The sequence below is a fragment of the Sebastes umbrosus genome, chromosome 5 (assembly GCF_015220745.1).
Source record: "Sebastes umbrosus isolate fSebUmb1 chromosome 5, fSebUmb1.pri, whole genome shotgun sequence".
NCBI lineage: Eukaryota > Metazoa > Chordata > Actinopteri > Perciformes > Sebastidae > Sebastes > Sebastes umbrosus.
The window spans coordinates 1,254,219-1,273,179 of NC_051273.1; the positions used below are offsets into that span (position 1 = coordinate 1,254,219).

General features: G+C 36.4%; 1 protein-coding gene across 1 annotated transcript in view; it reads right to left on the reverse strand.

Annotated features, from left to right (window-relative positions):
• Window positions 1-18,961, reverse strand: part of wwc3 (WWC family member 3) — a 43,880-nt gene that overhangs the window by 6,834 nt on the left and 18,085 nt on the right. Inside the window, exons 4-12 of the mRNA XM_037771052.1 lie at window positions 18,696-18,772; window positions 16,632-16,711; window positions 9,666-9,795; window positions 7,505-7,654; window positions 5,953-6,026; window positions 2,550-2,798; window positions 1,687-1,776; window positions 1,047-1,603; window positions 848-968 (exon numbers count right to left, since the gene is read on the reverse strand). Coding sequence (XP_037626980.1) covers window positions 848-968; window positions 1,047-1,603; window positions 1,687-1,776; window positions 2,550-2,798; window positions 5,953-6,026; window positions 7,505-7,654; window positions 9,666-9,795; window positions 16,632-16,711; window positions 18,696-18,772 — 1,528 coding nt within the window. The remainder of the gene's footprint in view (window positions 1-847; window positions 969-1,046; window positions 1,604-1,686; window positions 1,777-2,549; window positions 2,799-5,952; window positions 6,027-7,504; window positions 7,655-9,665; window positions 9,796-16,631; window positions 16,712-18,695; window positions 18,773-18,961) is intronic.

Consider the following 18,961-nt stretch of genomic DNA (forward strand, 5'->3'; position numbering starts at 1 on the left):
TTAAAAATAAATATATAATAAATACAAAATAAATTTAAAAATAAAAGATAAATGCAAAAATAAATAAATAAATAATAAAAATGCAAAAATAAATAAACGAATTAAAAAATTAATAAAAATAAATGTATAATAGCTTGTGGAGAAGGAGGTTAAATAACGCTCCAAACTTACGCTTAATTTTGTCGAGGAAAAAACTGTCATGGCCATTTTCAAAGGGGTCCCTTGACCTCTAACCTCCAGATCAGTGAATGGGTTCTATGGGTACCCACGAGTCTCCCCTTTACAGACATGCCCACTTTATGATAATCACATGCAGTTTGGGGCAAGTCATAGTCAAGTCAGCACACTGACACACTGACAGCTGTTGTTGCCTGTTGGGCTGCAGTTTGCCAGTTTGTTTTATGCTAAATGCAGAACCTGTGAGGGTTTCTGGACAATATCTGTCATTGTTTTGTGTTGTTCATTGATTTACAATAATAAATATATACATACATTTGCATAAAAGCAGCATTTTTGTCCACTCCAATTTTGATAAGTGGATTAAATACTTGTGAAATCTCCCTTTAAGGTACATTTAGAACAGATACAAAATGTGCGATTAATCGTAATTAACTATGGACAATCATGCAATAAATTGAGATTAAATATTGAATCAATTGAAAGCCCTAATTTCTTTGTTTCTTTGCGTCAACACTATGTGACGGCCCTGAAGCCCACTTGGACAAGAGGATACAAATACCACAGCTGTCAGAGCTGAGTGCTGCAGGTTTCCTCCTCTGTCACTAGGGGGCGGAGTTGCTCCAGAGAGCCGGGTGTTTATGTTCTGTTAGGATGGATCTCCTCTCACCTTCGACCCCAGGCTTCGAACACGCCGCTGTCTGTGGCCAGAGCATCCTCCGACACGCCTGCAGAGACTCTCCTGGCCCGCCGGCCGCTCCTGTTGGCGCTGTTTCCCCTCAGAGTGACGCCTAAAGAGGAAAACACATCCGGTTAGTCGCTAGGTCGTCTTCACTCTTTGAGACGAGGATCAGATCTCTTCCACTTGCCTGTGGAGGTGAAAGCCGCCTGAGCTCCGCTGTCTCTGTGACTCTTGTTATCCAGCTGATGCACGCCGGCGGGGCTGACCGCGTCCTCGCTGTGTGGCAGGGGTTGCGACTGGGCCCGCAGCCCCTCCAGCAGGCCGCGGCTCGCCTGCTCCATGTACTCCTCCGTCATCTGGGTGAGAGGGCAGTCCTGGGGGGCAGAGTAGTAGGGTGTGTCCATGGGGGAGCTGGGCGGCGACAGGGAGGAGAGCGAGGAGCGGGAGGAGAGCGAGGCCAAGGACTGCGGGGTGTCGTGGGAGCGTTTGGTTTTGCTCTGGTTCAGGGGGTCGGAGGTGAACACGGTGCAGTCTCTGGACGCGGTCTCTGGCGGCAGCAGGTAGCGCGGGTAGGGGTCGAGCAGCTCGCCGGCCCCGTCGTGACGCTCGTACTGGGGGAGGCCGTAGATGTCACTGAAGCTGATGGAGCTCAGGGAGCCTCGGCTGGACGCCAGGGAGCCCCGGCTGGAGGCAAGAGAGCCGCGGCTGCTGCTGGACGACACCGTCAGAGAGCTGGCCGACAGGCTGGAGGGAAAGAAGACGAGAGAGACACGTGAGAAAAGACGCAGAGATGCGCTGAAGGACAACTTGAGGAACGAGTGTGAGACCTCTTGAGCTGGGTGTGAAGGTAGGTGGTGACGCGTGTCGCCTCCTCCAGCTGTCTCAGCAGAGCGTTCCTCTTCTCCTGCTGCAGGATCCTGTCACAAAGTACACAGTGATGCAAACGTTAAACAAGATAAATGAGCACTTAGTCACCTTCTGGGTCTTGACTGAAGGGTTACACTGCAGAACAATATCTGTAAAAACAATCATGTATACATCTGTCCAGCTTGGATCTTTATACTATAAAAGAGAGTTATTGTCCACATTAGATGTATTTTCTATAAAGAATTAGATAAAAGAATATAAAGTATTTTTATTGTATTTCATTTTCATGTTTCTATTTTCATGTCTAATTGTTGACTGCTAAGATTAGCCTTTAATCCTCTTTTAGTTATTCATTTACTTTTTATCTATTTATGTCAATTTTTAAAAAAAAATGTATTTATCTATTTTTGTGTATTTTTTATAATGCCACATGATCTAATCAGGGACAGTTCTTCTTCTTCTTCTTCTTCTTCTTATTATTTTGTATTTTATATAATGCCATATGTTTTAATAAAGGAAAGTTCTACATAACATGTAGCATAAAATGTATAAAATCATTAAATATGTTTACCAAAAAAAAGAGTTATTTCCTCTTCCCATACATGTGCAATGTCCCAATTCCATCCTTTATATAGTAACTGTCTATAGCATGGATGACATACTACTCTTTATAACACACTGTCAACTGTCAATACATAAACAGCTGTCAAAAACTTCTATATTCAACTCACGCACCTATCAAAAACATTAACTCTACAAAGGTCTGAACAGTAAAACATGTACCGGGTACCTGCGCCTGAGTGCAGACCGTCAGCGTACTCACCTCTGATTGGCTCCCTGGCTCTGGGAGCTGTGGGCCCTCTGCACCTCCTCCTCCAGCCGGGAGCGCTCCTCCTCCAGCTGCTGCAGCGTGTCTCCAGAATGCTGCTGCTTGCTGACCAGGATGAGCTCCTGCAGGAGCGCCTCCTTCTCTCGCAGCAGCTGCATGAAGTCGCGGTCGCGGTCCGCCTCGGCCCGTCCCGACCAGCTCTCGCTGTCCAGCTGTGCTAGCTGGTGCTGTATGCTCTGCACCCTGAGAGGACGGAGAGACAAGAACAATGTAGTGCTGCACATATTTTGAATTTTCTCTTTACACCTGGCACCGGGTCAACCTCTGGATACAGTCAGAGGCAGGCGAGTACACGCTGCGTCTACAAACATCTGTTTACAGAAGCTCTGCTGGAGCCAAATGTGCCTGGCACTCACAGAGAGTTCATATGCCATCAGCAAAAAAGGAAAAAAATAAAAATAAAATCATTCCCCTCGTTACAATGTGAATATGTATTTATTCTTCCTTTGTTTTATTCTTATCTTTTACATATTGTATTGTTCTTAGCAGACTGGTTCTTGCCATTTGCTGTCTCTTTTTATGTGTTATTGATCTGATTGTTTGGTTTTATCGCGCAGTTTTTGCACTTGTTTTTAATTTGCCTGTTTTTATTTATTCTCTTTTTCTTTGCAATATTGTAAAAAACTTTGAACTACATCCCCTGTAGGAATGGTGCTCTATAATAAAGTTTATTATTATTAAAGACCACATATTGAACTGAACTGAGGGAGAGGGCTATAAGGGGAAAAGGGGAAATTTTATTTTATTTGTATTGTAATTTATTTATTTATTTTTTTGAACATTTTTTTAAGTTTATTTTTTTAAGTTTTTCAAAAAAAGTTTCATTTTTTAAGTTTGTTTGTTTGTATTTTTAGTTTAAGTTTTTTTTATTTATTATTTTCCTTTTCCAACCAAGTAGACGCAGCATGTACTTTGTTTTAATGTTCTACCTGCCTCTTTTTTCTGACATTGATCTGATTGGTTTTATCACACAGTATTTGCACTTATTTAAATTTGCCTGTTCTTATTTATTTTCTTGTTTCATTGTGTTAAAGCTATCCCTGTATGAAAGGTGATACATAAATTAAGTGTATTATTTTTTTTTCTTTGATGCTACTATAACCTTTATTTTTTTTCTTACTTTCTGCATTACTATTTTATATTATTTCATTACTTTATGTCTATTTTTAATGCTGTTAAGCACTTTGGGCTGCAACTCCTGTATGAAAGGTGCTTTACAAATAAAGTTGTTTATTATAAAAACATGAGTTTGACTTGAAAATCAATCTAATAGGTTTTTATTTTGACTGTGTATTTTTTTTTTTTACGTACAGATGGCTACTTATTAATATTAGTATGAGAGTTTACTGAGTTAATGTTACCTGCCTGGTTAAGTGGAGCCTCTGTGTACTCTGTGTTTATAGTAATATGGCAGAATCAGCTCCATGTAAGAGCCAAGCAGACACTTGATGCTGCGACTATAATGACAGTATTCAGCGTTGTAATTTCTACCTGAGCCTCAGCGCTGCATCAGCCAGCGGTGCTACAGGTGTGCATCACCAACACGTTTATTCACACACAGTTAAGCGTCCTGAGACCTCAGCTCTGAGCTCTGATGAAATAACTGTGTTTATGTGAGCTGGATTTCAGACAGAGTGACTCAGTGACAGAGCATGCAAGTTTCCACAGGTCTCTCCTCTCCCTCTCCCTCTCCCTCTCTCTCCCTTTCTCCCTGATGTCATGGTTGGCATCGCTGTTGCTCGGTCACCACACAGCAACATGAATCTTGTAAAGTAAAAAGTGTGCACGGACCGTCGGTGTAATAACACGATGACTCTGGCTGCTGCTGCAGCTATCATCACTGCCCCTTACAGCTGCAACATGCACTGTCCTATGGAGTCATAGAGGTGCCGTACAAAAAAGAAAATTAATGTGGAAATATGAAGAGAAATATATTTAAATATGAAATAATAATGTAATTGTTCATTTATATCTGTATATATTTTTAAAACTATAATTTCTTTTTTTTTTGCATATAAATTACTCTATTTTTAAAAATTTAAAATAGAGTACATGTGTGCAGGAACTGACTACTCTGCAAGTGTAGTTCAATAAATAGCAATAAGAAAAAGAATAAGTTAAAGTAAAGGGATAGAAATAAATAATAATAATAAAAATATAGAAAATATAGAATAGTTTAAATGCAAAAATACAAAAATATATATTTTTAAAAATAAAACTTTTGTCATTTTTTAAAATAAATGACATGATATAAAAAAAATAATAATAAAAAAATACAGTAATAAATAGGTAATTTAAATGCAAAAAATACATAAATATATCATTTTAAAAATGTATATTCGGTTATTTTCTTTTGGATATAAATTATTCTATTTTTTATTTAAAATAGAGTATATGTGTGTGCAGGAATTAACTCCTCAGCCTGAGCAGAAAGGCCCGCCCAAAGTCAGTTGATTGACAGCTTGGCCCTTCAAGGAATTGCAAAAGCAATGGGGAAAATAAATTAAAGTAAAAGAGGTAAAAATAAATAAATTATATTATATAAAAATAAACAATAATAAAAATACAAAATAAGTAAAATAAAATACAAATAAAATGGAGTATAAAAAATAGTTATTTTAATGCTTTAAGATAAAAATAAATATATAGAAATAAATGAACAAATACATGTGAAAATAAAGGAAAATGTTTATAATTATTAATTTATATATTGTTATTTGTCTTTGCATTGCCACATTTTTTATTTACTTCTTTATTCTTTTATTTATTCCTCTTTATATTTCCACATATATTTTCTAATTATTTAACAGATTTATTATTTTTTTATGGCACTCCTATGACTCCATACCGTCCAACCAGGACCGGTCATCAGTCAATCAGTCATTAGAGAACACACCACCTCATGACATACCTGTGCTGAATTCATAAGCAAAAACTAACTGTTGATTTTGCCAGTGTATAATTTATCCTGTGCTGCAGGGTGAGCCGGGATATATTTAACCAAACAGTGTGTATATTAAACCACCTTGCGGAGCAGCGGGGTGTACAGCGAAGCAGGCAGGCGGTGGGCCGAGCTCTCTCTGGCTGCACACACAAAGGCAGCACACAGTCAGCAGCAGCGTGGCCAGCGAAGAATGTGACCACCCAGCTCATTCCGCTGTCCAGACATCGCTCAGCAGCCACGGCCACCGGGTACAAATACTATTCATAACACGCCCTCCCACTGGACGGCGACGCGCAGCGCCCCGAGGAGCGAGAGGGGGCTGACTGCTGTGAGTCAGAACTGCATGCCGGTGTGTCATAGTACTACGACTGATAAACAACTAAACACACTTACTTCTTCTTGGCTTCCTCGTACTGCCAGTTGAGCTTCACTTTGTCCACTAGATGCGTTGAATCTTGGGAACCATACTAAAGAAAAAAAGAGGAATTCAATTATGAAAAGTTTAAATAACAAATAGAGACGTGACTTAACCGTAACCAACAGTCAATTCAGATATATGAAGGGAGCATAAGGAGCTTCCTGCAGATTATCTGGTCATCATTTGAACAGCTGATTGTTCTTGAGTTTAGTTAGCAGTGGGCTACAACTTGAGCCCTGTACATGTTATTGGAACATTGGCACCATTAAAACTATGCCAAAGTAGCTATTAGCAATGTTCCCCTGGATGTTCAGACAGATATTACTGGATTACTTTGATATTAGGGCTGTCAATCGATTAAAATATTTAATTGCAATAAATAACATGATTGTCCATAGTTAATTGTGATAAGTCGCACATTTTTTATATGTTCAAAATGTACCTTAAAGGGAGATTTGTCAAGTATTTAATCTTCTTATCAACATGGGAGTGGGCGAATATGTTGCGTTATGCAAATGTATGTATATATTTATTATGGAAATCAATTAACAACACAAAAAAATGACAGATATTGTCCAGAAACACTCACAGGTACTGCATTTAAAGTTTTTAAAAAGTCTGAAAAAAGTACAACAAATGTCTGACAACTATCTGAAAAAAAGTTAAAAAAAAATGTTCGAAACATATCAGAAAAATATGCTCAAATCATAATAACATGGCAAACTGCAGCCCAACAGGCAGCAACAGCTGTCAGTGTGTCAGTGTGCTGACTTGACTATGACTTGCCTCAAACTGCATGTGATTATCATAAAGTGGGCATGTCTGTAAAGGGGAGACTCGTGGGTACCCATAGAACCCATTTACATTCACTGATCTGGAGGTCAGAGGTCAAGGGACCCCTTTGAAAATGGCCATGACGGTTTTTCCTCGCCAAAATTTAGTGTAAGTTTGGAGCGTTATTTAACCTCCTTCATGACCAGCTAGTCTGACCTGGTTGGTACCGACGGATTCATCAGGTTTTATAGTTTCATATGATACCAGTATCTTCACTCTAGCTCACAAGTTGCGTTAAAGCGTTAAAGAAACTTGTGGCATTAAAACAAATTTGCGCTATTATCACGTTAACTTTGACAGCCCTATTTAAGAAAACTTAGAAACATGCTGAGTCTTAGGCGAGTTCTGCAGTTATAAGTTGCGTCTTGTGGTAAGTAATAAGGTGCAGTGGATTTATGGACATTTATTGGAAAAGGTGTAATCATACGAGATCAGGTGTTGTATCAGGCGCACCACCCCCATTCAAAGTGAATGGATAAACTTGCGTTTCCGCCACACCGCCTGATCTTGTGAGAATGTAGCCTTAGTCACGCTGAATCTAAAATCATGTCTGTATGTTCAGATTTGACTCCGAGAAGGAGTACAAATTCTGACGCCTTATGTCTCCACCTCTGCGCCCGCCTAGCAACTCTCTGTCACAGTCTTGAAAACCAGTTTTAGGGGTAGACGGCGAGGAGTAGCGGCGTCTCCTACCTCTCCCATGATGTCCGTCTGACAGCCGGTGTCACAGTACTGCTGCAGGTTGCACGAGTCTCCCACGGTTCCAGTGCTGTTTGCCACCTCGCCCACCGAGTCCTGGATGGACAAGCTGTTTTGGAAGTTCACCGTCAGCTTTGCCAGGCACTGAGGGACGGAAAATAGAATATTATAATCAATCAATCAACCAATCAATCTTTATTTGTACAGCACCTTTCATACCAGCATTGTTGGAATTTACCTAAGTACATTTACTCAAGTACTTTAGTACATATTTGCAGAACTTGTACTTGAGTATTTCCATTTTATGCTACTTTATACTTCTACTTCACTACATTTCAGAGGCAAATATTGTACTTTTTACTCCACTACATTTATATAACAGCTTTAGTTACTAGTTAATTTGCAGGTTCAGATTAATACCCAGCAATACTGCAATACAAAAACTTTATTTATATTTTATTATATTACTTTTAAAGTACTGAAAATCAGCCCCACATTTACCAGCAGCAACATTAAAGTGATGAACACATTAATGCATCAATAACTATAATCCAGTAATATTATATATGTGATGTGATATGGTTTAGAAATGGTCCATTCTGAGTACTTTTCCTTTATGTATTTTAAGTATTGATGCTGATACTTTTGTACTTTTACTTGAGTAAGATTTTGAATGCAGGAAATTTATTTGTAACAGAGTATTTTCACACTGTAGTACTTTAACTTAAGTAATACTTCTTTCACCACTAAGTGCAGTTCAAAGTGCTTCACAGATGACTGACAAGCCGAAACTAAGACAGAACAAATGAAAACAATAGAAAACAATTCAGCAATTTAACAATTTGATAATTCAAGACCAAAGCACGCAACACAATAAAATTATAAAAATGCAATCAAATATAATGAAAAGCTATAATAACAGTAATAGTAGCAAAACAATGCGAAGCAAAAACTAGATTAATAAAATAATAATAAAATAGAATAACATTTTATAAATTAAATCCAATAAAGTAAGTGATTAATAAAATATCAATAAAATAAGTAATAATAAAATTAGATTAATAAAAATAGAATATAATTTCATAAATTAAATCCAATAAAGTAAGTGTTGATAAAACAATAATAAAATAAGTGATAATAAAATAATAATAAAATAGGATACAATTTCATAAATTAAATCCAATAAAGTAAGTGTTGATAAAACAATAATAAAATAAGTGACAATAAAATAACAATAAAATAATAATAAAATACAATACAATTTTACAAATGAAATACAATAAAATAAGTGATTTATAAAATAAGAATAAAATAAGTGATAAGAACATGATAATAATAAAATAGAATACAATAAAATAAGTGATTTATAAAATAAGAATAAAATAAGTGATAACAACATGATAATAATAAAATAGAATACAATTTTACAAATTAAATACAATAAAATAAGTGATAATAAAACAACAATAAAATAAGTGACAATAAAATAACAATAAAATAGGTGATAATAAAATAATAACAATAAAATAGAATAACATTTTACAAATTAAATACAATAAAATAAGTGAATAAAATAATAACAAGTCTTAATCAAAGACCTGGATGAATAGATAGTTTTAAGTTTACATTTAAATATTTCAACACTTCCAGCAGCTCTCAGATCATCAAGCAGGCTGTTAAAAACTGTTAAAAGCACTAAATCATCTGCATAATAATATAATATCACTCAAAAATATCTCACGGACAATTGTTGTTAAGAACAACAACAAAGTGGGACAGCTAAATGTCAATGTAAATTGTCTAAATCAGTTTTTAAAGATGAATTTTAACATTTAAAGAGTGTCATTTAATTCCTCCCTTATGTGTTCATAAATAGACGGTGACATTTCCAGGAAATGCTTTTTTAAGCGAGTCCTGACGATCAGACTGAATCATCCTCTATTATTCATTATATATTAAATTTTTTTGCTTTGCTGACAAAATCGTGGTCGCTGACTCAGACGTCTGGAAATGTGTTTTATTAAAAGACAATGATGAGCCGCAGCAGGACAGTAGAGGTTAACAAACACTAGAGGTCAGCAAAGAATATTCCAACAACAGACTCCTGTTTCAGGAGTAAAACACAGACAACAGGACGTTAGAGGTGATCTCTTACCTGGATGAGGTCCTGCCTCTCCTTCTCGCCCGTGGTGATGGCCTTCTTGATGCTGCGCAGCTCGTTGAAGATGGCCTGAGCTTCGTCCAGCTTGTAGTTCGTCTGACTGCAGGACATCTTCCTGTCAATCCTGAGACACAAACACACACAGTCAGACGTATGCTGGAACACCGACTGTTAAAACGGCTTCATGTTCTTTTGTTTGGTAGATTTCTGATAAACATCACAGTCTTCCCTTTGGAAGCTACAGTATAATCATCAGGCTTGTTCAGACTGCTCTGTTGACGTCTAAGGAGGCTTGAAACTGAAACTGTTATTCTAAATAGAGTGTACAAATATAGAAATATAAAGCAACAAACATTTTCTTAAATCAGATAGTAAATATGGAGGAAGAAATCTGCAAAAATAAAATATAAATGAATAAATAAATAAAGAATCGATAAATAAATAAGTCATTAAATGTAGCAAATGGTGTTAATAAAAATAAATACATATATAAATAAAGGGAAAATTAAACAGAAGGGTAAATAAATAAGGGAATTAATACAAAAATAAATAAATAAAGAAGCAAATTAAAACAGAAATATCAATTTACGTCATATTTTATCAATTAATAAATGTCCAAATTTATTTTTAATATTATTTTTGCTACTTTTAATGACATATTTATTCATTTATCAAGTCATTTATTTATTTATTTTTTATTTGGCAGGTTCCATAAGTAAAAACATGTTTTGGGTAAACAAGTGAGTAAAAGAATTTATTGATATTTCTTAAAAAGTAATAGTGATCATAGGGAAATAAATATTAATATATATTATATAATAAAAATAAATATATTTCCCCTAACTTAAATATACTGCTATTCAATTTATATATGATGCTTACGATATGGCATGTTCCTTGTCTTGTATTGTTTATATTGTATGATGAAATGAGTTTGTATCACGAAACAAAGTACACGTATTGATGAAACCAGTCAATAAATTAAAAGTAATAAAAAAATAAAAAATAAAAAATATTTTGAGTAAATAAGCATGTAAAAAAATTAGGATAAATTCATTAAAATAATCAGAATCATATTAAAATGAAATAAATAATATTATATATATATATATATATAAAATATTATATATATATATATATATAAAATATTATATATATATATATATATATATAATATTATATATATATATAATTATTTTAATTATTTTAATTAATTTAAAAATACTGTTTTTTGGAGAACAAAAGTAAAAAAAATAAAGTAATAAAAAAATAAATAAAAATATGAATTAAGTACTAACAAATTAAATACAGTAATAGAAAAAGGGACAAAAGAGTATGTCATCATAATAGTATTTTTTTGTTTTGTTTTGATTTTTCCTTTTTTTCCCCTCACTTAAAAATACTGGTATTGAATTTATATATGATTAAATGATTACAATATGGCCTGTTCTTTGTCTTGTTTTATTTATATTGTATGATGAAATGAGTTTGTGCAGCCACGTGCTACAATACATTAACCCATTTGTGAATTTTATATAGCATTATATCACATAATTGTGTGGAAGATGTTACGTTTTGATGATGTTCCTCTAGCAGAACAGATAAATTCACTTACAGGTGTCAGGAGGAAAAAGACAAGATAAATGTGTGGGAAGGAGGAACAAGATGAAAACTGTGCCAAAGGATAAAACTATGATCATGTGGTGTTAATAGGTGCTTTGTTGAAATGTTATATATCAATTTCCTCAGGAAAAAGTTGTGGTTGCCTTATTAATAATAATAATAATTCTTGGAAGTTGTCTTTGACCCAGAATCTGAATGCTAAAATGTGCCTGCTGGGCGTTTTTACACTACATGCACAATCATCCGATTATAGTTTACACAGGAATCCAGCAGAAGCAGTCTGAACTACAGAGAGACATCTCTCATTCACGTACGAGCAGCAGGGTGGGTGCTTCATATTGGAAAACAGCTCAGTGGAAAATATGTCACAAAAAATAATCATCAGATGAACATCTGAGGTATTTTTGTGTGGGAGGTAACATTCAAGTGTTTGTTTTAGACTGTGGTGAGTTATGAAATACTGACACTGCATGTGACAGGACGGTGTAAATGATCATCTCTGTTTGTTTCCACATGTTGTTTAAAGTGCTGCTTTCAAAGGCTCGCTCGTTTGGGAGTAAATCTCAGTGACAAGACTCAAGACCCTCAGTATTTAAACACATCAAGATCCACCGAGAGACGAAACTGAGCTTCCGAACCGATTCGTTGTAAAGATTCAGAAGGTCGGACTAACACATTCATACACAAAGAGTCCCACGCATTAAATAAATAAACAAATAAATAAATAAATAAATGACTTCATAAATAAATAAATAAATATGTCATTAAATGTAGCAAAAATAATATTAAAAATAAATGTAGTCATTATTTAATTGATATGTCACATAAATTGATATTTCTGTTTTAATTTGTTTCTTTATCTATTTATCTTTGTATTAATTCCCTTATTTATTTAGTCTTTGATTTCATTTTATTTATTTATGTATTTATTTTATATTAACTTTTAAATTCATTCATTTATTTTTAGATTTTTTAAATGTATTTTTTATTCATTTTTAAAATTTAAAATTGTATTTATGTTTAAGCATTTATTTAATGATATATGCATGATTTTGTCTTTGCATTTCACCCCTTATTTATTTCCCATAGCTTATTTATTTATGTAGGTTTTTCTTTACACATTTCTTTATGTATTTAAAAAATAAATGTCACAAATGTGAGACTGATTAAAGGGATAGTTCCGATGTTTCTCAGTGTGGTTGTATGAGGTTCTTCTCCATAGTCAGTGTATTACTACAGTAGATGGAGTTAGTAGAAACAGACCAACACAGGAGCAAAGTAATGTACTGCTGTGGACGGGGGAAGCAGCTTAACACATTTTAGACATCTAAAATAATCTAAATCAGTTTAAGTGTACGCTATATTTAGAATATGTTCACCACTTTTTGTCTGGACCGCAGAGGGCCAACGCAAAAGTCTGTCACTGAGTGATGAAGTTATATGATTGGTCAGCCGAGTGTTTCCTTGTTGGCCATTACTAATTCAAAATAAAAAAGCGGGAACATTCCTTTATGCAAATGAGCCCTTCCAGCGCCACGCGTCCGGCTCACAAAACTCGGACCGAGCTGTGAAACCAGGCGACCTAGTTCTAAAATGAAACCAGATTCAGCAGTGACATCATCGCCTATTTCTCTCTTAAAAAAATTTCAGAAATAGATTTTGGTGGATCGTTTAGACGGAATAACAGGAAGTTAACGAGCAGGCCGCCGTGTTGTTTCCTGTTTGAAAACCAGGTACCAATCATGTGCATTCAATGTCACCGCTTGAACGGCCAGTTGAAGAGGAGCAGCGCCCCCTAGTGTCCTTGCCGGACCTGGTGGACATGTACCGCTGGATTTAACATTATAGACATGACCACTGACTATTAGTGGAACAATTCAACCACAAATTCACAGACTGCCCGAACACGGTCCAGACATATACAGACATATACTCGGTTTGAACCGGGTCTTGTTTTTTTTTTACCATCTCTTCAAAGCCACCAGACTCCTTTGACAAAAACAGTCATTTTACCTCTCAGAACACAGGAGTTGCTGGTCTACCGCTGCCTCCATCGGGTAGTTTGTTTGTGTTATTGTGTGAGTTTGGTGAATCTGAACTAACCCTTTAAAACACCAAATCCTTATTTAATTCAACTTGAATACACTGACCATGTAGAAGAACCTCATACAACCACACTAAGAAACATCCAGAATATCCCTTTAAATGTTTCTATAGAGTCTAAAATAACAAAAACAGATCGATCCAGAATTCCTGCCAACATTTGATGAGCAAACAAATCTCCTGCTTTAAAGTGAATCATCATCATCTTATATTCTTCAATGACGGTATGAATGGGGGGGGGTTTGGTTGGTTTGTTGGTTGGAGGAGCGCAGCGCGGCGCGGCGTGGCGCGGCGCGTTGCCTCCTCCACCATCACTGGTCCTGGCACGTGGCCCCCGCTCTCACCACAACCCGCTTCCTTCACTCCCCTTCAACAGCAGGTACTGTTCATCCACCCGACCCTGCCTCTTCCTCCCTAAACAAGCTCTGCTTTGTTCCCCCCCCCCCCACCCCATTGGCAGGGCCTGGGAGTTTATATGCTTAGCAAAAAAAAAAAAAAAAAAGTCATACCCACCACCCCTCAGTGCCGGCCTGTATTGAACCCCCCACCCTGTGTACTGTACAGAAGCTAACTCATTCTAAGTCCTTAAAACCGCCGGCTGAGATGTTGGTGACGGATACGGAGAGATAAGGCGGACTACAGACGAGCAGAAAAAGAGATAAACTCCTGCATTCTTTCGGTGGAGAGTAGTGACGGTTAAGAGGGTGAATTTCTGCGTCAGAAGCTGTTTGTTTGCTTTATCTGATGGCGCGGAGAACAATTAGCTATATTGCTGACAACAGCTGAGATTTGGGAAAACAACAGCCGTAGGGTCCCTGCTGGGCGAATACCAGCCCAGAAGAAACAATAGGACGCACACACGCACACACACACACACACACACACACACACACACACATACACAGACACAGACAAACAAAAGGCACAAACACTCAAGAGGAGGATGCGTCCATGTTTTCTGCAAGCTGTGTATTCTCCTGGCTATTCTGGGAATCACTCGAGTCGTGTATTATCTAAGAGATAAGGGACTCTTTGCCAGGACTCAGGAAGTGCAGAGGAATTTGCTGCCAGATATCTCTGTGTTTTTGAAACTGCTCTGGAGTCCACACCTCCTCCCCTCCTCTTCCTCCTCCTCCTCCCCACCTCCTCCCCTCTCCGTGGAGCGACTTCCTCTCCAGGCTGAGCCTTGGCTCCCTGCACTCCACTGGTGCATCCTCTTCCTGAGGTGGAGTCCCCTTTTCCATCAAAAATTCCCTCCATTTGCCTTTTCTCAAACGCTCTCTCTCTCTCTCTCTCTCTCTCTTTCCTCCTCTCTGAGAGGTGGAGCCTCTAATTCTAACATGAACCGCTCAGAAATGTTCCCAGCACAAAAGACGCTTATGTGTTTAAATACCAACACAAACTAAAGGAAAATAGAAGCTGGAGAAGAGCATCTCCTGATTATTCTTTCACCATTTTCCACCTAGATGAACTGAATAAAGTCCAATAATGTAATTAAACAAGAAAATATTCTTGTCAAACTTCTGTAAAGAGTTTCATAAACATCAGTTTTAATATCCTAAAATAATTAATCTAGGTCTAATTAAACATGTGGCACGTTATCTCCCAGAATAATCTTTAAATGTGCACCTATACTTGAGGGGGGGAAAAAATTGGAGATTTCAAGAATAAAGTCTTAATATTACGGGAAAAAAGTGGCAATTTAACGAGAGTAAAGCCGTAATTTAATGAGAATAAAGTCATACTATTTCAAGAAAAAAAGTCGAAATATTACGAAAATAAAGTCATAACTTTACGAAAAAAAAAGATTTGTAATATTACGAGAATAGTCTAGATTTATAAGAAAAAAAGGCGTAATATTACGAGAAAAAGTCTTAATTTAATGAGAATAGTCATACTATTTCGAGAAAAAAAGTTGTGATATTACAAGAATAAAGTCATAACTTTATGAGAAAAAAGAATTGTAATATTACGAGAATAGTCATAAATTTACAAGAAAAAAGTGGTAATATGAGAATAAAGTCATAACTTTACGAGAAAAATAAGTAATTTCCTCCTGTTCTAAAGAGTCAGCTTCCTCATCAGGTCTGTGTGATTCTTTCTTCAGGATAAACTCAGTTTCTTTAATAACAATCTCTTCCAGGTCCTGATGCTGATGATAATGTGCTGCTGATGAGCCAAGAGATGAAGTATTTGGTTATTAGTGAAACCTAAAGTAGAACATTACAAGATGCTCCACGTTCCTCATTTTCACACTAAAATAACACGTAACATTACTACTTTATAATATTACGACTTTATTCTCATAATACTACGACTTTACTTTCTTAAACTTATGACTTTATTCTCGTAATATTATGACTTCTCGAAATCTCAGTTTTTTTCCTCGATGTGGCCCTAATACTCCGTCGTACTATACAGATGTATACATCTTAAATTTAGTTTCTAAGAGAACCTCAACCTTACATCATTTTGTGAAATAAGCTTATTTGCATTCTTACTGACAGACAGATGAGAAAATGTATTCCTCTCTTGTGTCGGTAACGTAAATATGAACCTACAGCCAGCAGACGATTAGCGCTTAGCTTAGCATAAAGACTGGAATGTACCTGAAGGCATGGAGCTCCCCGTTAACCCTTTGAACTGTGCAGTAGAAATGTTCCACCAGTGCCTACGTTGGTATTTTTGCTTATTGTGATGTCATTTCATGGAGTATCTTCAAATGCTTCATACCCATAAAATCTGTACAACCTCAGCTAAAAGGTTATGTAAGTCAATAAACCATAATTATTGTATTGTATCTTTGTCTATCTAGTCTGGCTTCCTTGTGGTGGTTGTCTTTTTATTATTATTTTTAATTTATTATTATTTTTAATTTTTATTTTATTCATTGTTTTATTATTATTTTTTAATTATTTTTTATTTTATTTTATACTTGTTTTGGTTTTTTTTTTTTAATTTGGTGTTGGTATGTTTGAGTCTTTTTGTTTGTGATGAAAATTAAAAAAAATAAATAAACAATAATTGATAAAAGTATTGTGAGATGAAAAAAATAATTTAAATATGAAAACCTGCTAAACTACATGTAATATTTTGTGTGAATACAAGGAGACTAAAGAGAAATAGTTGAAGATAGAGGGAATAAAAGAGGGAGCAGTGCTGTAGGAAGGAGGAGGGTGGTGGTCAGAGGAGGAAGGGTGGGTGTCCGGGACACCGAGGCAGAGGAACACTCACTCCTGCAGGGTCTCCACTCCCATTTCCTTATACTGCAGCTCCTGCTTCACCTGGGCCAGCTCCTGCTTCAGTCTGGAGAGCTGCGGACACAGAAAACAACTGCTTAGTCATGACTAGTCACATCCAGGAATGCTCCGTCATGTTTACACAGAGACGCACGCTCATCCACACCAAGGTTATAATAGTTTATTTTACTTTAGTTTAGTTTCTCAGCGTGTTTTACTTTAGTTCAGAAAGGTTTAGTTTTAGTTTGTTTTTGTTGGGGCCGGTATTAATGTCTCCGAAGGATATATAGCTATAGATTAGAGCTGTCAAAGTTAACATGATAATAACACGTTAACACAGATTTGTTTTAACACCACTAATCTCTTTAACGCATTAACGCAAATTGTGATTTTTAGGAGCTCAGTTTTAAAGCTAGAGTGAAGATCCTGGTATCATATGAAACTATATAATCTGATGAATCCATCGGTGCCAACCATGTCAGACTAGCTGGTCATGAAGGAGGTTAAATAACGCTCCAAACTAAATTTTGGAGAGGAAAAACTGACATGTCCATTTTCAAAGGGGTCCCTTGACCTCTGACCTCCAGATCAGTGAATGTAAATGGGTTCTATGGGTACCCACGAGTCTCCCCTTTACAGACATGCCCACTTTATGATAATCACATGCAGTTTGGGGGCAAGTCATAGTCAATGAGGAACGATACTGTTTTTGTCCGGTGCCAATGTTTCTGTGTCCTGAACTGCATTTATTATTTACTAGTAATTATTAATTACTAATTCTGACATTTTTGGTATATTTTCCACATATTTTTAAAATTTTTATGATATTTTTTGGACAGTTTTCACATATTTATCAAACATTTTTCACTTTTTCTTTTTTACATTTTTGGGATATATTCTGACAGCGTTAACTATTTTTTTCACAGATTTTACTAATATTTCTCTGACATTTTTCGGATATATTTTGGACATTTTTCAGATGTATTTTGAACAGTTTTCACATATTTTTCACATTTTTTTCGAACATTTTTTGGATATTTTTCAGATATTTTCCGGCAGCGTTGACTAATTCTTTCACATATTTTACTAATATTATTAAGATATTTTTCACATATTTTTTGGATATATTTTGGACAGTTTTCACATATTTTTCACCTTTCTTTTGAACATTCTTTGGATATTTTTCAGATATTGTTTGACAGCGTGCACTATTTTTTTTTTTACATTATTTACTAATATTTTTCAGATGTTTTTCAGACATTTTTTGGACATTTTTCAGATATTTTCCGGCAGCGTTGACTAATTCTTTCACATATTTTACTAATATTATTAAGATATTTTTCACATATTTTTCGGATATATTTTGGACAGTTTTCACATATTTTCTGACAGTGTTCACATATTTTTTCAACATCACGATACACAGGTGAATCGATTTTTTCTCCACCCCTACGGCAAGCACACCTGCTTCTCTGCATTTTTAGATACACCTCTACACTGAAGATCACGCTGACATTTACAGAGATAAAAATGATGAGCAGGGATTTTTATTGGAAACACGACTGGCCATAAATCACTCTGACATACTGCGGCTCTCGGCTTCGCTGGTTACTTCAAACTATCAGCGCTGACTTGTGGGTGTTTCCTGTGAATGACGAGACTATGAGGAACTTCTACTCAACAACTGTTCATCCTCAGATAATAAGGGAGTATCACTGTGTTCATACAATCCTCAAAAACACACCTGTCTCCACATTTACAGAAACTCTGGCTGAGGATTTAATCATGTGTGATTTCTATAGGAACATGAAGTCCTCCTCATCTCCTCAGTCTAACCAGGAAACACCCTCACCCATGTGACTGATCTGAGAGAAACTTGGCCCTGTGAGTCAGTGACCTAGCCTCTGCCTGACCCTTTGATGATGATGATCTCATCCTCATCCTCTCGAGGCCCCGGGCCAGAGCCACAGTATCCTGTAGGGGCCACACCCCAGCCCCCTTTTTCTGCCCAGAAGGGCCCCTCGCTTCAGCCCATTGTTCTCCTCCGATAATGACTTACCCGCTCTCGTCGACAAGCTATTTCCACTTTTATTTGGTCAGGGTCGTATTTCGCGTTCGAGGACGAGCCGGAGAGCGCTGTGAACACATAAAAAGAAAAAAGAAAGAGCAGTTAGTCGATATCCGGTGTCCGGTGCTCTCTGTGGACGCCCTCTGGACGCTTTGAGTGTGACAGCTGGCTGGAGTCGGAGGGTGAACTGGGTGGAGGGAGTTAAAATGGGGATTTGGAGGATCTTCTATAGATCTGCACCCCCCCACCAGGTCCTG